Source organism: Papaver somniferum, chromosome 7, assembly GCF_003573695.1.
Source record: "Papaver somniferum cultivar HN1 chromosome 7, ASM357369v1, whole genome shotgun sequence".
NCBI classification, from domain to species: domain Eukaryota; kingdom Viridiplantae; phylum Streptophyta; class Magnoliopsida; order Ranunculales; family Papaveraceae; genus Papaver; species Papaver somniferum.
Genome location: NC_039364.1, coordinates 133,375,760 through 133,398,815, shown reverse-complemented (window position 1 = coordinate 133,398,815; position 23,056 = coordinate 133,375,760). Strand labels below are relative to the sequence as shown.

Below are 23,056 nucleotides of genomic sequence, written 5' to 3'. Positions count from 1 at the left end.
ATATTAACACATTTTCTAAGAAGAGGCTTACTCTGCCATTGAGTAAGAGAAGACTGTTATTGTAAGTAGTTACTGTTACCAATGTTATCTGTTTCAATGATAACATGAGACCATCCATTTGCAGATGCCAATTGCATAGCTGCCAACACTGCCCATGCTTCAGCTTGTTGTACAATAGAAGCTCTTGTCAATGTTGATTTTCCCATAACATATTCTCCTACAGAATTTCTAGTTATTATACCAATTCCAGCTAAAAGAAATTAATGACTATAAGAAGCATCAATGTTTATTTTCAGGAACTGAGAGGGAGGAGGTCTCCAGAAACTATCTATGTTGTTTCTAACTCGAAGAGGGTTACTATGAACAACTGAATGAGCATTTAGATGATGATATGAAACATATGAATGAACATGATGGATGACAGTAGTGTGATCAGGTGTAATGTTGTTAAAGATTACGCTGCACCTATGTTTTCATATAAAGTGCAAAATGCAGGCTATTAAATGCAGAGACTGAGGTGAGTGCTGAATATAAAAGATAGAATCCCTGTTCTGCCAGTCTTGAATCCAAAAGAGGATAGAAGAGTGCTGCATAATAAAAGCCAACTGCTGAGGAAAGAACTTCTGCCATATTATCTTAGAAAAGGGATAAAATAGTAACATATGATCCAAATCTTCCTTCTGATTCAAATTATAGAGAACACAGAATTGGTCAGAAGCATGCCTGTGTTTAAAGATTTTTTCTTTAACTGGTATTGCATCATGAATAATCTTCCACATGAAAATTTGATACTTGTAGGGCATCTTAAGTTTCCAAAAAGCTAACCAAAATCTTGGAGATAAACCCATAGACATGTCTTCATTAGTTTCCTTTTCACAGAGCATTTTATAAGCTGAAGCAGTAGTAAAAATACCTGTGGAAGTAAAAGGCCAAATTAAACTGTCTTCCTGATCAAGTTGAATTGGAATGGTAAGAATGGAATCCACCTGATCACTAGTAAACAAATGCCTGAGAAGAGAAATATTCCACTCCTGAGAAATAGGATCAATTTGATCTGAAACCCATTGATAATCACTTGTATTAAGATCACTGCAATTCAGAAGAGAAGTTTGCATAGAAGGAATCCAATTAGAAGTACATATGTTTATGTGATTACCTCTGCCAACTTGCCATTTTGCATTTGTCAATACCAGCTGAATGCCATAACAGATACTTTGCATCATCCAGTTTGAGTTTGTCTTTGCAGGAGGAGGGAAGAACTGCAAGTCATTGTGAGGAAAATGTTTTCCTTTCAGCACCTTTGGCCAGAGAGCTTCTTGGTTGTGAATCAAATTCCAGGCCAACGTTGCTAAGAAAGCTAAGTTATAATTGGTTAGATTTTTAATGCCTAAAACTCCAAGCCTTTTAGGTATACGAGCTTTATTCCAAGAGAAAAAGTGACGAGAATGAGTCTTGTTGAAGTTATTCCACCAATAGTTCTTCTGAATTCTGTCCATACTCTGAATTGTTGAATCTGACAGCTTGAAAATTTGCATTTGATACATTCCCATAGTGCTTAACACAACATTTACCTGAGTAGTTCTACCAGCTTGATTAGTTATCTTACTGCTCCATCCCTGCAATCTGTTATTCATATTATCAATAATGCCTTGACATTTTTTGTGTCTAGAACGATGTAGAAAAAGAGGAATACCCAGATATTTGTCACCCAAACCCATTACTTGCATATTAAGAATACCAGAAATACTATTTCTTTGAGCAGTAGAAGTATGCTTACCAAAAAACATAGTAGATTTCTGAGTATTAATCACTTGACCTGATGCATGTCCAAAAATATGAAGTAATTGTTGGAGATGTATCATTTGAGGAGAGGTAGCCTGAAAAAACAATAAACAATCATCTGCAAAAAACAGATGATTGATATCTGGACAAAAGCGATAAATTTTAATGCCATTAAGTAAGACAGAGTCAATACTATGTTGCAGCAGTCTCGAAAAAGCTTCCATAATGAATAAAAACAAATAAGGAGACAAAGGGTCTCCCTGACGCAGACCACGAGTTGGAGAAAAAGTTGAAGTAGGACTACCATTGATGAGTAAAGAGATGTTAACTGTAGAAATACATTGTTCAATCAAAGTAATCCAGTCCTTGTGAAATCCTAACTGACTTAAAATTGATAACAAGAAGGACCATTCAACCCTGTCGAATGCTTTCGACATATCTAACTTCAAACCTACAAGAGCTTGATTAATCTTTTTGATCTTCATGTTGTACAATAATTCATGAGCAATAATAATATTCTCTTGAATATGTCTACCAGAAATGAAGGCTGTCTGTGTAGGAGAAATAATGTCAGGGAGTAAAGGTTTTAAACGGTTAGCTAATATTTTCGAGATGATTTTATAGCTAACATTACACAGACTAATGGGCCTATAATCAGCTGGGGTTTTAGGGTGTTGAATTTTCGGTATAAGCACTTGGTAAGTGTGGTTAGTAGCTTTAAGCATATGTTTGTGTGTAAAAAAGTATTGAACCATTGAGATTACCTCATCGCTTACTATGTCCCAACATTGATGATAAAAGGCAGCTTGGAAGCCATCATTTCCTGGAGAACCCCAAGGTTGAATTTGAAAGACTACATCTTTGATTTCCTGAGCATCTGGAACCTGAATAAGACTGTCATTTTGAACTTGAGATATACACGGAGAAAAAAGATGTAAAATGTCCTGATGTACCTGAGGATTTGATGTGGTAGAAATATGCCGAAAATGTTTAAGAAAAATATCTTCAATATATGTTCTGTTATCAAACCAAATACCCAAAGGACCCTGAATAACACTAATATGAGATATGCGTTTGTTGAAGTTAGCCATAGCATGAAAATAAGAAGTATTCTTGTCAGCTTCTAAGAACTTGTCTCCTGCTTGTTGCATATAAAATTCTTTTTGAATAGTAATCCATTGTTGCATAGAAGCACTTAACTGCTTAACTTGTGGATGAAAAGAAGGCAAATTGATGTCATAACAATGCTGAAGTTGAGTTTGAATTCTATGCAGATTAGCTTCAATGTTGCCAAAAGAAAATCTTTTCCATAGTTGCAGCTCAGTTCTTGTGAATTTTAACTTACTTGAAAATTGGTAAGAAGGAGAGCCCAAAAAATGTTGTTGCCAGCTTTGAGAAATAGTATTTATACAAGAATTTATTTGAAACCAACATTTATACAGTTTAAAAGGAGTATGCTTACTAGGACTAGGTGTAGTGTGAAGTAAAATGGGACTGTGATCAGATGCAATTGGTATTAAGTGCTGAAGATGAGCATGGGTATAATTATTGATCCAAATACGATTCACTAAAGCTCTGTCTAATCTAACTGAGACATGTTCATCACCAGTTCTATGATTAGACCAAGTTGTATCGGCATCTGAATAACCTAAATCAATTAAACCAATCTGCTGAACAAAATTACTGATATGTCTATCATGACGAGGATGAGAAATACCATTAGAATGAGTTTCTGAATCATGCATTGTGAAGTCCAAATCACCCAATATAACCCATGGAAGATCTACAGAAGTATGCATATCCAATAAACATTGCCACTGAATTTGATTTGCTATGACATCGTTAACTCCATACATAAAAGTAACTAAAAAGTCTTTATTATTGTCATGAGTATGAACAATGGCATGAATAGTGTTAGATGTAGTATGCATTATTTCCAAATTAATTCCTTGTTTCCATGCAACATCAATACCACCAGATAATCCTAATGAAGGGTCAAACCAGTAATGAGGATACTTAGTATGAGAAAGATATAATCTCATATTATTAGCCTGAGCTTTAGTTTCTGACAAGAAAAAGATATCACTTGTGGTTATACAAAAGCGAAGATAGTCTCTAGTATGGGGATTTCCTATACACTGACAGTTCCAAGATAGAATTTTCATTGAAAGTAAAATTCGAAAACAAGCAAAAAGTAGAAAAGAATAATGTAAGAAAGTAAAAACAGATACTAGAAAGCTTAAAAAGGAGAAGTTTCGGAAAAACACCTGTTGCCATGCATCAGTGTGATTATGAGCATGAAAAGCATTAGCTGCAGCAATGTCCCATACATCATTATGATCAGCAACCGAGTTTTCATCATGAACAGAATCAGCCTCATTGGCAAGGGCAGCGACAATCTCAGTATCCGAGTTGACATCATCATCATGGGGTTCAGAAGTAATAACCAAAGTTGGTTCACGTCTATATCTCTTTTTAACTCCACTAGTACTAGCTCCATCGCTTGTCACAGTCGAAGAAGGTCTAACCGAAGTAGAAGCATGAAACTGATTGTTATGAGATGTAGAAGCTCCAACATTAGAATCCGTGGCCGAAAAAAGTGAAATTCTCATACCATCAAAGGGTCGAGGCTGTTCTTGAGTTGCTAGCGGTCTCAACCTATTACGTCTTTGAGAACCATGCTGGAGAAAAAGTTGTGCTTCTTGCTGAGGATTTCTTTGAGGGGGCAAAATTGGTTCAACAAACCCAAAGCCTCTGACAAGTTGTTCCATTTCAATTCTTCTATGAGTCATATCAGCACAATCATTTTCTTCATGGTTAGGCACTTTGCACTCGGAGCAGAGGCGATAAGGCTGCTTTTCATAAAAAAAAACCAATCCAACGAGTAACACCAGCATCATTCGCAGCAATAATACCAGTAATAAGGGTAGTGTTGACATTGATGAAAACAAGAGATCTATACTTAGAAGAAGTAGGAGGGTTCACACCATCAGGTTCAACAATTCTAACTTCACCACTATATTACCCATTATACGCAGTATATCAGCATAAGTAAATTCAGGCATAAGATATTTGTATTCTAACCAGTAGGGGGAAACTGAAAAATCTAACTGATGGTAATCCATGGTTAAATTCCACTCCTTAAGCACAATCAAGTAGCCATCAAAGTTCCAAGCTCCCCAAAAAGAATAGCTTCTTTATCTTCATACACTTGAAATTTGATAACAAAGATATTGGGTTCCATACTACGAACCTGAACCATCCACTGATTATGTCTGCGTAAATGAGGCCAAATAAATTTAGCCGCCCGCTCTGCATCCTGCCAAGACATAACACCAGAAGCATATAATTTACCAGCAAGACTAAACCTCCATTCTAACTCCAGCTAAAATAGAAGTGTTAGAGTGCATAATCACCCTTCTCCTAACAGGTTCTTCGTTAATTGAAACATCCTCCATTTGTTGAGTGATATTATTAGTAGCAGATCTAGCCATAAAGATAAAGATGATGCGATAAAAAGGAGAACTGTGAAGGGTATGAGAGAGTAAGAAACTACTACTACTGGTTTTAAAGTGAAACAGAGGAAGAGCTGTCAAAAGGATACTATGATAAGCATTGAGGAAAAGTTTAGGAGGTGTCAAAATGGTACTACGATAAGTATTGAAAAAAAGTTTAGGAGGTGTCAAAATGGTACTACGATAAGTATTGAAGAAAAGTTGATGAAATTGAAATAGTCGATAAAGGTTTGTAAAAATCAAAGCAACTGAATCATTGTAGATAACATCCAGGACAGTAATCCAACCAGGTGAAATATAATAACAATTATAAAGAACCCAACTCAGATAAGACCAATTTGTAGAGATAAAGAAGAATCTATGCACCACTGCAATAAAAAGCCAACTGTGAAGATGCCAACCTTGAAACTGCCAACTTTGAAGAAAACCCATGATGTGATAGGACAATACTGCAACACCAATGCGTGGCAACAAGCAGGGGAAGATTTAATCTGCCATGAAAAGTAAAAAAAAAAGGGAGATTAGAATCAGAAATTGACATAACAGATGAAAAGGAAGTGAAAAAATAAAATTAGGTTAAAAAAAAACTGAAAAAACAAGAAAGAAAAATTCATAATTGAGATGAAGTTAATACACAGAGAGATTCAGACAAACACAAAGACCAAATTAATGAAGTAAATAAGATGGATCAGATCAAAATAAATGCCGGGGAATCAAATTGGCTAAGGTTGACTAAGGGTTTGACTTTCGCTTATGGAAGAGGACTTTAAATAACATAAACCAACTTGAAAGTTAGACGATGTAATAATGACAAAGTTAAGTAAATATGTGCGATTGTAAAGTTCCATGTTTTATAAAACAGTTGTGACATCAGAAATGAATAAAAATAAGGTCAAAGTTAGAGCTACCAAGATACCGTGTTCTTAGTGAGTGCAGACGCGTAGCTTTTTGATCTTGAATGCGACGCTTCCATTCCCTTATTTATTTTTTTGCATGCGACACTTTCTGACTACACCTCCTTCATCAAGGTGGACATGTTTCCCCTCATTGACATTAGCTCTGTTCACAGTAATCACTTATAGATAATGAGCGACCTTCCTCAATATTGGTTCTTCTGGACAACATTTTCTAACTAGTTTGAGCTAAGTTTCCGGCTCGAGATCGGCGACTGAAACTTCGACGCGATAATAATTAGTAAGCGCCTAGTTGCAGTAGATATCAGCTCCCTGCTTTTCTCTCATAACCGACCTGTCAGCGAGCATCCATCGGCGCTTTGGCGGTTGCTGTTGATTCTTTCACGAGGGTTTTACTGGGAAAATGCTGCCGATCTAGCTGGACAAAAGCACGGGTGCGGAGAGAGAAAGGAGCGGCACTTAGCTTTCTGTGTTGTATCACTTGCAGCGGTTATCGAGCTCATACAAGCTTGGATTGATGCAGGCTCTAAATGATCACACGTTCATTAATTCCCGGCTGAAGCTCTTCCTTGTTCTCATCTTAAAACTTATTGCTTGATTGCAATCGGAAACCTCAGCAATTTTTCCGTTTTATCTCTTGATGAAACTGCTGAGGTCGACCTCCGAGTATTTCCTAGGTGATGATTTCATCATCTGAAGTAGATGAACTGTTGCTTTTGATGCGGGCTGCGGAATGAAGAGCGCTGGTGTGCTTTGGTACGGTCGGAGAATGAGGACGAAACGACGTTGGTACTGTGATGTGGAGCAAGCGGCAGATAAAGTTTCTCGGAAATTAGAAGATGAAGCGCGGATGCAAAAGGGGGACGCGGAAAGAAGAATATTATGGCGCTGATGGGGTTTAAATGACGGCTGCTGGCTTCAATTTTGGGTGTGGTAGCGATGGCTCTAAAGGCGGAGGTGATTTTGGAAAGTTTTATGCAGCCGCGCGAAAAGTGTTTATGGCAGCGAGTAACAGATGAGTAAGATGCGGAGAGGAAAGAAATATTGTGGAAAACGGGTGGTTGGGCTAGGCACGAGTCTTCGGGTGTGGTCGCCAAATGTTGAGGGATGAATTTTGGTTCTACAAGTTCTAACTTCAACACACCCAATTTCCAAGAGGAGAGAGAAGGAGAGAGAAAAAGAATCCCCTCCATTGTATTACATGTCTCTTTATATAGACTTTTCAAAAGGGGTCCAGATCGTCTGTGCCACTGCTTGTGTGTGCCCTATGTGCCATACCAATAGAAACACGCCACATCATTCCTCTCATTAACCATGACTAACTAAATAGATTTTCTATTTATACAACACTAATCGATTAGGAAAGATAATTAATTAGTTAAAGAAGATATTACAAATCCAAGAGAAAATACCGTGTTTCTATTGGTGTGGCACATAGGGCACACACAAGCAGTGGCACAGACGATCTCGACCCTTTCAAAAGCCCCTCCTTTTATGATATCATGCCACATGTACTAAACCTCCTTAATTACTACTAATTTCATTCTTTCTCTAATACAACCTCATTTTTTCCTATTAATTCCTCCTTTGTCCTTTCCCTTAGTAGGAATTACCAATAGGTACTAATATAGTAGTCTTAGTTAGTGGCAGGTCCACCCACTAAAGCCCAGTAACCAGAGGTCCATAATTAAAACAAAAAAAGAAAATGGACCCAATTTTTTAAGCCTAGGTCCTGTACACGTGCGGAACACATGAAACGTATTATTATAATTCCCAAAACACCCTCGAGAATATAAAACACAATAATGTGATTCATTTATGTAAAACACTAAAATAATCAAAACCCTCTTTTCATTTTCCTTTAAACCTTTTCTTTCAGAAACATCTCCTCCTCCTTCTCGAGGGTTTTCCTTCCCAGTTCTCAGATTTTCTCTTTAATGGCGGCCCGTTAAACATTGTGATTCCAGATATAAGCTGTTTCTACACTAAACAAGTCTCTCGATCTTCACTGCTGCTTTTCTTTCTACTAGTGCTTCCAATTAATCGCTCTGTCTCGGTAAGTCAACACTTCAGTTTAGTAATCTTTGCTTGAATGTACAATTTTTACGTAATCACTTGAATTATCTTGATCTTGAATTGTTTGGTGATTTTTTCGATCTGTACACATATATGGTCCTTTTTGATGTTTGATTTTTCGATCTCCATGCTTTATTAGTTTATTTTCATGAAAATAGGTCAGATCTAGATGGATCCTCACATTTTTTGTTTATTTCGTTATGAGATTTGCCTATACTAGTTTCTTTTTGTTAGTTTTAGATTTTTTTCACTTTGTTTTTCTTTATGAACCATCAATACATATATGATGTACTGGTAGTTTTTGATCAAAATAGTTCAGATCATGCTTGTTTTTTTGTTACAAATTGTTTGGATCAGCAGTACATATATGGAATACTGATAAAAATTGCTTTAATTTTGTTGTATTTATAGTTTTTTAATTTTTTTTTGCTTGATCTAGAAGTACATATATGCAATACTGAGATATAACTGTTTTGATTTTGTTGTATTTGTAGATTTATAATTTTTTTTTGACATGCAGTTGATTTTAACTTATGAATCATAGGTATATATATGGAATACTGAAAAGAACTTCCTTAATTTGATTATCTTTTTGTTTTTCGCTTCAAAACCATGCTTGTTTGTAGATTCAGATGTTATTATCCACAAGTACATATGTCAGATACTGATATGAAGTGCTCTTTGTTGTGTTTGATTCATAGTTTTGTCACCTTTTTAGTCTTATCCTTCAGTAAGTATGTTAAATACGGTAATATGTCTTTCGATTCTTATATTTTTCATAGATCTGTCACCTATTCTTGTAATGCAGTTGATTTGTAATTCAAGAATCTTTAGTACATATGTCACATAGTGATAGTAAGTGCTTTTTGTTGTGTTTGATTCAGTACGTGTGTGAAATACTGAAATAGATTCTAGTTTTGTTGATGTGTTTTACGCGGTACGTATTCATATACAGGTTTGTACTCGCCATTTTGCAGGTACAACCATGGTTTAATTTCTCTCCTTTTGGTATTGCTTCTTTTTCTCCCGCTGATGTACCTATGAAATCCATGAAAAGTAGATTACTGTGTAGAATAGGCTTTCATTGGTGTTTCCTTTTGCCGTGTGTTGTTTTTGCTGCTCAAAACCACCGTTACTCCATTGGTACTGCCTTTATAGTTCAGACATCAAATGATTCAAATTCTTGGTAGTGTTGAATGATCTGATAAAACTAATGTAGTGATCAACTTTTGGTGCTTTTAGGCAATTTAGATCTTCCTTTATAGTTCGTTATTATTAACCCATACTATTTAACTTCTCTGCAAGATATCATCATGTTGGTTAACTTGCAACTTTCATTTCTTGGACATCAGGAAAATCCATATATGATCTTGTTTCTCCATTAAAATGATGTCTTTCTTCCTTCAGGAAAGTGATAAAATGACGTCTATTTGATATTTATTTAGTACCGTACCTATATACTGTATATGGTTTGTCCACACGTTTATTCGGATTACCAGCAAAGAGCCAGCCGAAGAGGTACATTTCTGGAGTTGAAGCATGTGCATACATGTTTAATACGAAATCTAGCAGGATCTTGCTACCTTGCTTGGCATCACATTACATCCATGGATGATGGATATGGGCACAAATTACTAAGCATACAAACTACAGTGTTTGGACCGGAAAGTTAAGTTCGTTGTTGGAACAGATGTGTACTTTTCTCAGTAACACTCAAGGTTGGGGTTCCTTCATTGATCCACCGAATTGCAATCCCTGTGCTTGCTTAGAACCATTTTTATTTTAGATGTTAAATTAATGTCTCATGCGTTTCAGGTTCGGCTCTTCTTAGATTTGATTAAGCTACTGCTGACAAAAAAATTCTCATTATGTGGTAACAATCGACAGGTAAAATCATTGATAACCTCCCATGGTAATTTGAATTTAATTACACCCCTTTTAAAATCTTTATGGCTATGATTGAGGAAAACTATTAATGTTAGCTTCGGGGTAAAGCGCAGCTTATGCTGTAAATGTCTTCTCATTGTTGATACTAATGTTTTTTTTTTATTTTTCTTAATGTATTAACTGTTGTGTATTAGATGCTTTGGATTAATGGAAGGGGCATCAAGAATGCCAATTATGTGCTTCCAGTTTAGTTTTTTGTTGTCGATTAACTGTAAGAAACTAGCAAAAACAAAAAACATAGTTGCACGACTTATTTCAGCAGAAGTAATATAGTTTTTCAGTTATATTATGACTGGATCTCTATGAGATTGCTGCTTTTGTTGACCATACTTCGATGTATTTCTGCAGGATTTATTGGTGGAGACCGCAACAGAGCAGGATGGCTCAGTCAGTAATATCACCGTGCAGCCCACATTTTTTCAGGTTCATTAAATTCTGGATTTATTGGTGGAGACCATTTGTCGTGCATTATAAGTTTTATTTGCATTGGTTTGTATGGTTCCTCAAATTAGACTCTGTATGTTTGGGCATAAGTTATGGCCCCTATGATGAACGTTTTAATTTTTGTGTGTCTGCAGGCATTGACACTAGCAGTACGTAAAGCGAGTCAATCTATATGCAGTTAAGAAGAAAACGATAATAGAAGATCCTTGCTTTGCCCCCAGAAGCATGGCAATACAGTCGAAGAAAAATTATAATCATCACAATGTATGTGATGTAATACGTTTTCTAATTTATTTATCATTGATTCTTACAGATTTGTACTCTACCTGGAAGCAGTGCAGCAAATATGTACTCGAATTTGTAAGCATTCAGATATATAATCGGATTTGTAAGCAGTACGACAGATATGTACTCAGATTTCTAAGCAGTGCGACAGATATGTACTCAAATTTGTAAGCAGTGTAGCAAATATGTACTCGAATTTTTAAGCAGTGTACCAGATATGTACTCAAATTTGTAAGCTTTGTAGACACACACGTTTGGTAGTAATGGGCATTATGGATATTTCCATGTTTTAATTAATTTTGGACCTCCGGATAAAAAAAAATCTGGTTGACCCTACTATAAATAACTATATGGGCCTAGGACCGAACAAGAAATTTTCCTTCATCTTATGGGTACTTTCTTAGTGGACTTGGGCTTTAGTCCCCAAGTCCCCATGTTTTATGTTGGGTTTGTCTCCCTTTTTCGGGGCACACTAGCCCGGTTAAGGGGTAATATTTTTCATGTATCAACAAGGATAATTTAGTAGTTTCATCCTTTTTGGAAGCCTCCTATCATCTATCTAGTTTTGACACAAAATTTTGGCAGGCCTCAAAGGGATATGCCTCATATTAGCATAGAACTGTGAATAATACTCGAAAATACTCAACCTATTTTTACCCACCCGAGCCTGCCTGTATTCGTATGAGCCCAAAGCTTGTTACATCTAGTCATGGGCTGCCTGGTCTGGCCTAGTTAGCTTATATGTGAGGGCTTAGACTTTACCTGAAATTTTAATAACGTGACCCGATACCTGTCCAAACAATCCGTCCTGATACCCGTTTGAATTTTCTAATGGGTTTTAATTCTACGTTGGAGTACATTGTTACGTGTTTTGGTTATAATTGAGATTAAAATTACTATTTTCATATCTATTATACATTTAAAAGATTAATTGCTTAAGATTATTTTAAACTAGAGTTCATTCAATATCCAAATTCTAAAAAAGAATTAAATCAGTTATCACGGAACTTCAAAAATACAAAAATTAGAAGCATGTTTAGCCTACCTGGCCTGCTTAATAGAATGGGTTTTGGACAGATTTTAAACCTCAAAATAAGTATGGGGCCCACAACATTTGTCTGTTTCTGTGACGTCCATAATCATTTGAAATTATGAAAAATGTCTGCATAACTCATTATGCATCCTATTTTTTCAGGGGTATAATTGTAAAGTAAACTTGAATATAACACATCTAAAAAACTTTGTCTTGGAATTTAACATATTTTATCTCATTGGAAAGTTTTTAAAGAAATCTACACAACGAGTACAAACAACACTATCAAATTTAAGTTTTTTTTTTGTGAAAAAGTCGGAGGTGATTGATCTTTTAAGATTTTTTTTTGAAAACTTGGTACATAACCAATATGCAGCCACCAAAAAGGATGCATAACACATTGTGCAGACACAACAAAAGATGCATAAAACGTTATGCAACCATATTTTGGTTCATGCATCTACTAATTTATGCATAACATGTTATGCATCCATTTCATTAGATGCATAAAGGAATATGCATCAATTTTTATTTTTTTTATTTCAGTGCTTACAAAAAAGTGGTTGCATAATGCTTTATGCATCCATTTTCACGACTGTATAACATGTTGTGCAGATATTATTGTAGGTGCATGACAAGTTATGCAGTTTTTTTTCTTCTGTTGGTTTCAATACTAACAAAAAAGTTGATGCATAACGTGTTATGCAACCATTTTCTGGACTGCATAACAAGTTATGCAACAACTTTTGTAGATGCATAACAGGTTATGCAACCATTTTCATAGATGCATAACAGATTATTCAACCATTATGACCAACACCAATACATCCGTAGCTTCCCAACCAACAACACCAACTCCCGAAACTCAGCTTATTCAACCATTATCCTCCATTCACAGTTTCGCCAACTCAATCTCTGTAGACCATTAGTCCAATGCACACCATCAAAGCCAAATGCAAAATCCATATTAGTCATCCTGCATAATGAACACTTTCATTACAAGGCCACTGACAGAACTCATTTAACTTCGATCACTATCAACTCCATGAATTGCACTTCAAAACTGTCACATCCATTCAAGTTCCCTTTACACAATTCGATTTTGTAATACCTAACATTCATCTAAAACTCCACCAGAACTCGATTCCACCGTCTCCATGTCTCATGTAATTCATCAATCTCCTTACCAGTTCAACAACATCACCACCAATAATTCATAACTCCACAACCAACTCATTTACCCAATAAACTCACCTTATCCAACTCCTCAAATTTTGATATCTCATATGGATCCCCAACTGAACGACGTAGGAAAATCAGTGAAATGTTAGGGCAAATTAAAACACTAATCCAAAAGAAATGTAATTAAAATTAATAATAATAATTAGGGATTTTTGAATCGGGGCTTTGGGGAATGAATTGAATTAATTACCAGGGTTTCGATCTCTTTTTCTCTCTTTTCGATTTGAAGAAGAAGGAAATCACGGATTAAGGTTTCCGATTTTGATCGCCGTTTGATATCATGATTTCTCTGTAATCTTTATATTTCCATAATCTGAAAGTCGTTGTTATTCATTGACTGATCGAACAAAAACCTTCTTCCTTGATTAAAAGAGAGAAGACGAAGGATAAAGGAAGTCATGGAAAACAAAACAAAGGAAGAAGAAGGAAAGAAATAATTTTAGAAAATATGGGTGTGAGGAAAATTTTAACCCAGAAAATAGGTACACGAGTAAAAATTTCCGCCTGTGGGTTTCACAGTGAAGAAAATCTTTAAAATGAGTTTGACTGTAGTTTTCACAATAAGTATTTTTACTTGATCTACCTGGCCTAACGGGCATTCTGGGTAGCTGAATATGAGGCCTGTCTGTCCTGGCCCAGAATAGGAAACCGTCTAAGCTGCCCTGTCTGACCAAATTTACACCCCCAATTTAATTAGAGAAATTTCATGTTTAGTCCAGTAAACCCGACTTGGGTTAATGGCTAGTCCAGCGGAAAAATATATTTACTCCCTAGTCCAAAAAAGTTTTGTAAATAGTAAAATTACTCTACTAACCCTAACATATAACATTACGTATATTACTACATATGTTACTACATATTACATATGTAGTAATAACATATGTAGTATACAAGTAGTAACTAGTATGTAGTATGTAGTAATAACATATGTAGTATGTAGTATACTAGTAGTATGTAGTATGTAGTAATAACATATGTAGTATGTAGTATACTAGTAATAACTAGTATACTACTATAACTAGTTATGTATTGATACTACTACATATCAATATGTAGTATGTTATATATTGATTCTACATATTGATATGTAGTATGTTATATATTGATATGTAGTATGTTATGTATTGATACTACATATTGATATGTAGTATGTTATATATTGATATGTAGTATGTTTGATATGTAGTATGTTATGTATTGATACTACATATTGATATGTAGTATGTTATATATTGATATGTAGTATGTTATGTATTGATACTACATATTGATACTACATATCAAAAAATTGTTATGTATTGATACTACATATGTTATAGTACTAGTTACTACTAGTATAGTAAAGTAATATGTTATATATCGCCAATATGTAGTATGTAGTAATAACATATGTAGTATGTAGTATATTAGTATACTAGTAGTAACTAGTACTAGTACTAGTAGTAATATGTTATATTTTGATACTACATATTAATATGTTATATGTTATATATTAATACTACATATTAATATTGATACCACATATTGTCATATTGATATGTAGTATGTTATATATTGATACTACATATTAATATGTAGTATCAATATGTTATGTTCAACCCTTATGTATTGATACTACATATTGGTATGTAGTATGTTATATATTGGTATGTAGTATGTTATATATGCAGTATGTTATATATTGATACTACATATTGATATGTAGTATGTTATATATTGATATGTAGTATGTTATGTATTGATACTACATATCAAAAAATTGTTATGTATTGATACTACATATGTTACTACTAGTATACTACATATGTTACTACTAGTACTAGTACACTATACTACTAAAGTGTACTATACTAGTATACTAGTACAGTAAAGTAGTTACCTAATTTACTAGTAACAAACTAGGGCGTAAATGTTTTTCACGAATGGATTAGTCATTAACTGGATCATGAAAAACTGGACTAAACATTTATTCCTACGTTTAGTTAGAAACTCGCTGGGTATGTGACTGAGTTGACCTAGTCAGATATCAGTCAGGTTGATCATTTCATTGATTACTTTATTCCTAAATTCACTGAAAATTAAAATTGAAAACTTTGACACCATCAGAATCTCAGCTCTTATTCCTCACACTTGTTGTTTCTGATCCACAGAATTAAGAGTAAAACCCCTTTAGGATTTCAATTTACAGTCTCTTCTTCTGATGGAAAAATCCAGATACCTAATCAGGTAAGAGTTACTCTCTGTACTGTTTTATCATTGTTCTTTACCTCCTGATCTGTAAATTTGCATAACCTAAAAACTAGAACATGTACAACATATATAGTAGCTCAACTGTAGGGATAAGAAGTAAGGGTTCTCTATGTTTATCCATAAATGATTATTATTCATCAAATGAGAAGTGTCCATCTTCATTATGTTTACCATGCTCTTGTTGTTCAATCTCAATTTATGGGTATGGAGTACCGATAGTAAACACTAAATATCTATATGGGTTTAGACAATCCAGTTTGATTCACTGTTCAGCTTCTAGGAAATTAATTTTAGGTGGTGGTGGTGGTTGTAGCGATCGTTATAGGCGATTACAGGATTGTAACTCAGATTTAGTGTGTAATGGAGGCTCCTATTATTCTCTCAAAGAGAGCAGTAGGCAAAAGGAGAGGGAAAGGGGGATTGCTAGGAGAGGGAGAAGAATTATCTGTATGGGTTGGGAGGAAAAAAGTGAGTCTTTTGATTGTAGTGATGGAAATGTTGAAGCAATGCTTAGTTTATTGACTGAAGACATTGGTGAAAGTATTTTAGATGCTGAATGGCGTAAGAATAGATCAAGGACTGTGGATCTTCAAGGGGAGAGAAGGAGTAGGGTTAGTGAGTGTGTTAATGAAGGGAATAAGTATGTTGATTCTGGTTCTTCGGAGGGGTATTCAAAGTGTAATTGTCAATCTGTTAAAAATAACTCGAGGGAAGAAGGTCGCCAACATTTTGGAGGAATGAAAAGTTCTTTTAAGAAGGTCGATAATGGTGGGGTGAGAAAAGAAAGGCTTATTAGATCTTCATGCTACTCCGAGGGACTTCCGATGAAGAGTAAAAGAGAACTTAGAGATGTTAATGAGTGTGTGAAGGAAGAGAATAAGTATATAGAATGTGGTTCTTCGGAGAGGAATTCAACTCGTGAATCTGAATCTGTCAAAATTAAGTTGAGGGAAGAAGGTTCTTTGAGGGGTGAACATCTTAACTCGAGGAAAGAAAGGTCTAGTAGTACTTCATCTAACTGGTCTAGGAGATGTCCAAAAGATACCAAGAACATAAATGTTGGTGAGTGTACTAAGGAGGAAAGGAAGTATGTGGAATCCGGTTCTTTGGGAAAAATCTCGAACTGTGAGTATGGAGCTGCCACAAACAAGTCGAGAGAAGAAGGTTGTAGGTCAACAGGAGAAATGGGAGTATTTACAAGGGGTGGGAACCAAGGTTTGAGGAAAGAAGGGTCTAGCTGTTCATCGTATTACTCCGCTGCGTCGTCGGGTGACATTGATGAGATTCATGGGAGCAACACAGTTAGTCAAGTTGAACATGAAAGATTTGTTGGTGAACCTTCGAGTAACTACAAGTTTGAGGAATCTAGAAAAACTGATGAGGGGCTTTTCACTGATGATGTTAAGAAAAAATGTATGAAGTATGAAAGTGATGGGAGGACATATGAAGAGGCTTCAAGAAAAGGAAGGACTCTAGTAGGAAGGGACGAAACATCTATTAGGATAGATGGGGCTTTGAGAAATGATGAACATAAGATTATGGAAGTCAAAGATAGAGCTTCCCGTTCTCAAGAGAGATCCGATAGCAGGGATAATAATTCAATCCAATCTATTGATTTTGTTGAAAACACAAGAAATGAACGTAGCAGAAAAGGTCATCAGGCTGTTCAGCAATCAAGATTTCAAGAGCAATCTCAAATATCAGATATCCAAAATAGGGTGAATAGGAGTTCTTACAGTTCGCAAAATACGCTCAGTGAAAGGGAAGAAAAGATAACCGAAGCTGTGAATTTGGTCGTGGAAGCAAGAGAGAGAAATACTCGAGTGGATAATCAAATAATTGGCCTAAGTGAGTCAACAGGGAAGTCCCAACAAGTTAGCCAAATTTCAGGGATCCATGGTAGCGATACTAGATGGTCCTCCGGTTCACAGAGAGTTCATGAAACTAACACGAAGAACAGAGAAGAGAATTCAAGTTCACTAGAAGGTTCATTTCAGGAGGCAAAAGAACAACGTACTCAAGCTGATCAAGAAGTTGTTGAGGTAACTAAATCAGATTATGAATCTCATGACGCCACAAATGTTTCAGTTATCAGTGCTTTTGATGCCGAACTCTTCAGCAGTTCCCAAAAGCTTCAGGTAACAAGAATGAGTACCCAAGAAGAAAATTCAACTTCACATGTAGATATGGCTCTGGAAGCAAGAGAAGGGAACCAAACGGGTCAACGAGTCACCGGACAAGTTTGGTCAGTGAAAGAGTCCCAAAGGCCTAGCAGAACATCAGGTTTCAGGGAGAGTTCTAATGAAGAGGGCTCTAGTTCACAAACAGCATTAGATTTGGTCCACCATGCTGGAGAGCAGGAAATCGGCACACAAAAGGTGGACAGGAGAAATTTACAGGTGATGGTAACTCCACCGTCGTCTCAATTGGTTGGAAGACATTCCACTGAAACTCTTTTGAACCAAAGACCTAGTAACCATTCCGCAATTCGAGAGGATCCACCGCAAGAAGAAGTTCCAGCTTCCCGCCAAGAACTGGATGGTGGAACTAGCACAAACGAGATTTATGCAGGACATTCTAATCTTGTGATCAATGATGATGTGTTGGTTTCTGCCAACCGCTTAGAAGCATCTTCCACAATGTTTGTTGGAGAGTTCATGGAGAAGCTAAGAGGTGAAACATCAACTTCTGAATTTGTTGAAGGACGGACGTCTTCTCAATCAAATCAACAAGTATCTGAAGATTTCCAGTCACAGGTGGATAGTTCAAGGCGATCATCTTTCTTATCTGGAAGAAAAGGACCCTCTGATGAAATGTGGCATGTTTCTGGCTCCTCAAAGATAGAAGCTCCTATAGAAGCCAAATCCATGAAAGAGAATACGATAGTCAGGAGTACTAACAGGTCTTTGTGGGGTGTTGTTTCAGATATTGTTCGGCTCCGGTGGGGTGCACGTTCCGAAACTCATAATTCAACTAACAAATCTGGTGGTAGGAGTTCCCCAAATGAATCAGGTGTAAGTGAAGCGCGGTTCTCTAGCAACGAGCCTGATGAAAATGATGATGAGAATGCTAAGAAGTCAAAAAGAGGTACACCAAAAAGATCCAGATCTTCTGATCTACCTCATCCAAGAAAACCTCCGACTCAAACCCAAGGAGACACCTACGAAGTGATGGTTCCCCATGAAAACCTAATGGAAGGTGAGGCTTATACAACATCGTCTTCGATTGGGAGAGGTTCAGCATCTCAAGTTGTTTCTTCAGCATCCAACGAGGACAGATTGAACTTGGAAGGTGTAAAGACGGGTCAAGTGACTCCTCCCAGTATCAAAGCAGCAGATTCTTCTGTACCATTACTTAAGAGGCGCTTGATAAGATCTCCTCCTGTGGAAGCAAAAATGCTGGAGAGTAATATTGAGGTGTCCACAAGTGGGTCAAAGGAGACGGCGGATGAACAACTGAGTGAGAAGCCAACCAAAGCCATGGAAACTGGAAGGAAGGATGGGGATTCGAAGCAGAAGAAATTCGAAAGAAATAAGCAAGTACTAAAAGACAGATTTGAAGAATGGGAAGAAGCGTATATCATTGAAAGTGAACAGAAAAAAATGGATGAAATGTTTATGAGGGAAGCATTAATGGAAGCGAAGAAAGCTGCTGACACCTGGGAGGTTCCGGTGGGTGCCGTGCTTGTGCACAATGGAAAAATTATTGCTCGTGGGTGCAACTTGTAAGTAAAATGACTATTCATCACTATTTCTTGAGATTCTTGGAGTATTAGAATTTATTCGACTTTCACATGTTTCAGAGTGGAAGAGTTGAGAGATTCAACTGCCCATGCGGAAATGATTTGCATACGTGAAGCCTCAAACGTACTTCGGACATGGAGACTTGCGGTATTTGGTGTTCAACTCTAACTTCTTCAATCTTTATAGCTTTTGAATCAAAACCATTGTTATCCGACTTTTTCTTCTCTATATATAGATATGCATGTATTTTATTAAGTTCACTACCTTATATATTTATGAAACAACTTATCATAATTGTGTATACCGTGTCCCCGTATTCTAATTTTTTAAGATGTCATATCGAAGTAGCGTATTGGACACAAGACACCGACACTGACACAGTATCCATGTCGTTGTAACACAGCTTTTGATTGTACAAGTGTATGGTTAAATGAATAGTCTCTTTTTTATAGGTCCATTTCATGCAATTCCTCAGGCATGTAAGCTTAAGTGTATATATTTTTCATGTATTATAAGTGTAGTATCACCAGTTCACATGGATGTTCTATCTGTTGATTATGGTTGTTCTAGGATTGGAGATGACAGCTCCATCTCATAAGAAACTTGATGGTGTTCAGTCACCTTGGATTTCTTAACAATTAATATGAAGTATCTGTAACTCTTAAATTTGTGCTTGTATTCCACAAGTAATCTAGTAATATAGAATAGATAAAGAATGGTGCTTTCTTAGTCCAATTTATGTCCTTTCTCTTTATATGAGAATGTTGGCTTGCAGGAAACGACACTATATGTTACTCTTGAACCCTGCGCAATGTGTGCTGGTGCAATCCTTCAAGCTAGAGTCGATACTGTGGTATGGGGAGCTCCAAATAAGCTTTTAGGTGCCGATGGCAGTTGGGTCAGGTATGCAGCTATCTTGTAGTTACTAGTTAGTCTTCTATTGGAAAGTTTTCCTTTCTGTTCTGGTCCATCTTCATGAGTTTGAAAGCATCTAGGCTTGGTTCTTCCTGGGAATTTTCTTAACTTCAAATTCTGTTGTTCGCATCCAACCTAAAACAGATCCCAAAGTAGTTTCTTTTCATTTCCATGTCATGTTTGAAGTTCTTGAAATGAAAAAAATATGTTGACTTGTTAGAGAACAGAAGATAAGGTTCTGATTTCTTATTTGTAACTTGCAACTATCATTTTGGCAGACTATTTCCTACTGGGAGTGAAGGCAAAATCAGTTCCGATCTTACAAATCAGCTAACTGGTCCAGTCCACCCATTCCACCCGAAAATGACAATCAGGCGTGGAATCCTATCAACTGAGTGTGCAGATATTATGCAACAATTCTTCCAGCTAAGGAGGAGGACAAAGGAGAAGAAATCAGACTCACCACCACCACCACCACCACCATCTTACTTGACTATTTCAGGCCATCCATCGAAAATTATCACCAAGATGCATGATGTGTTTCACATTATGTTCTGCTTGTAGCCGCTGAGAATATGATTCATATTTCTCTTTCACTGTATGCAACATTGCAACTATATCAAGAAAGTACTATCATCAAATCCAAGTAGAGTAAGTTCATTTTGCTTATTTATCAGTAATAAATAGGGTTCATACTTACTTCTAAACATTTTGTACATAAATTTGTTAGTGTATCTATATTTTCATATAGAATAACACCGGCAACTACTGAGCAGCACGTGGAACCAAAACGTCCCCCAAAAGGATGAGCTTTGTTCCTGAGTTGATCAACATGCCACTGAGGTGCTAGTCCTGTTTGGACTGGCAAATATTACTGTCCTACAGATGTACTGTAGTTAGATCAGATTTTAGATTTATCCTATCCAGTATCACAACACGAGTAAGCAATTGTCAGGAAATTAAGTTCTGGAGATGTATTAATGTACTAACTTGTTATTCTCTTTCTATATTTCCTGCTTGTAGGTGTGGCTTTGTGGGGGTAAGGTGATCTTCTTAGTTTTGCGATAAATTTTTCAAAAGAAGCTCATAGTGGTCAAAGAGAAGGTGTGTAATCCTAGTAAGTCCCCTAGGTGCTCTTCAGAGGATACTTTTCTTACACTTCATAAACTAAGGCTGGTGAAGACATATTGATTCTCTATGATAACCAATGAAACAAATTTGGTATGCAATTTAGAGCTCACTGTTCTCGACAATTAGGATTAGAAAAACTCCTCGAACATACGTTTGTGTTTGTTTTTTGAGAAAATCAGATCAGAATCATGCAAACGTTTTTGTACGGAAATTTCTATAGTTAGTAGCCATTTGCTTTAGGGATTCATTCGTTCAAGGACCATCGAGAAGAAAAATGAAAGCTTCAGTCTATGGTGTAAAAACTTAGTTTCATGTTATTAGGGAAATTCTTGTACAATTTCATCATTTCTTCAAACTTATTTATCAAAGAATGGGTATGCACTTTACTGTTGAACTGCTGAGAAACGACAAATGCCCTGATTTTGCCTTTATGGATCTTGTCCTGTTTGACACTGATTGTAACATTAATCTGGCAGATCTGCTCTCTAAGAGAATAATCCCCAATTCATCGAGATTAGGGAATTTATTTTTTATTAGACTAGTAAAGCGATATGAATGGTTTGTTTTCGGTAAATTTGTAACTAAACTTGTGCTAAAATTGTTAATTATAGGGCTGCACAACGGGTAGGGTGGGTAGGATATGGCCTATACACGCCACCCTACCCGTTTACTGGCGGGTAAGAAAATTTTTACCCGCCACCCTACCCGCCATTAAACGGGTAAGATCCTACCCAACCCATTCTCTGGCGGGTAGGGTAGGGTGGCGGGTATAACCGTCTATATCACCTGCAATACACAGCAACAAAGCCTGCTCCTGCCATCTCAACAGAGCCTCAACCCCAAGTATAAACATGTAAAGAAGACTAATGGACATGCGAAACACAGCAATGATGCTAATAGACCAACGATGAATTTAGAAACAAAAGCATAACCATAAAAAATGTACAAACAAAAGTATTCTCAAGAAAAGAGTTGTATTCTTCATATGACAGTATCATCACCAAAAGCTCTTCATATTGACCTTCTTCTTCAATCATCATCTACGATGATGGAATAAGTACTAAGATCACCAAATAAATCTGCATACAAGTTATCTCTTGTTAGATTCAGTCATAATAGTGAACGATTTGATTCAAAGTTCAGTCATAATACCAACATCAAGTAAGAGATATCACAACATCCTACTATGGAATACAATATCACAACAAGTTCAGACTTTTGGTTCAGTCACAATATCAAGTAATATCACAATATCAAGTGTTGTTTTAAAGATATTTATAAGTATACACATGCATAAGTTTTCCAAATTTTAGTGAAATATCACATTGCTGCTCTCGACAATTTCTGATATCAGATGTGAGTAACAATACTAATCTGGAGCTGGCAAAATTAGACTTCAACACATGCCAAGAACAGCATCAGCTCGAGTGGCTCAACGTACAAAAGTAAGCAACTAAAGTTGTGAAAAATTATCAACTGAGCACGGTAGCGTGTTTCCGTTTAACATGCAAGTTCCTTGACTAGAAATGGAAAGTTCTAAACAACATTCAAACTTCCACCAGTACTTCCCATAAAGAAGCACAAATGGATACAGACAGATAAAGAAAATGCCAACTAAGTCAAGGAACTACAGGAATCACTGCCAAGAGCTTACAAGAAAGGTCTGGTGGAGGTGCAATCCCCAAGGATGAGGATAAACTTTGACAGTCACAAGTAATAGGTTAACAGACACATATTCACCACTACATTTACTAAATTAACCATGAAAAACTGTGACAC

The 23,056-nt window shown here is 36.2% G+C and overlaps 1 protein-coding gene across 1 annotated transcript; it reads left to right on the top strand.

Annotated features, from left to right (window-relative positions):
- The first annotated feature begins 15,287 nt into the window (after positions 1-15,287).
- On the top strand, positions 15,288-21,708 carry LOC113298464 (tRNA(adenine(34)) deaminase, chloroplastic-like). The gene is made up of 5 exons (XM_026547219.1): positions 15,288-19,212; positions 19,291-19,378; positions 20,007-20,134; positions 20,425-20,797; positions 21,170-21,708. The coding sequence occupies exons 1-4, from the start codon at positions 15,545-15,547 to the stop codon at positions 20,708-20,710; spliced, it is 4,170 nt and encodes a 1,389-aa protein (XP_026403004.1). The 5' UTR covers positions 15,288-15,544; the 3' UTR covers positions 20,711-20,797; positions 21,170-21,708.
- Positions 21,709-23,056: the final 1,348 nt, after the last annotated feature.

Bases quoted from the DNA above. Each gene is read 5' to 3' on its own strand.
- LOC113298464 (XM_026547219.1), top strand. From the start codon at position 15,545: ATGTACAACATATATAGTAGCTCAACTGTAGGGATAAGAAGTAAGGGT. The intron at 19,379-20,006 runs GTATTTGGTGTT...GTTGGCTTGCAG, and splicing joins TTCGGACATGGAGACTTGCG to GAAACGACACTATATGTTAC. The intron at 20,135-20,424 runs GTATGCAGCTAT...TCATTTTGGCAG, and splicing joins GCCGATGGCAGTTGGGTCAG to ACTATTTCCTACTGGGAGTG.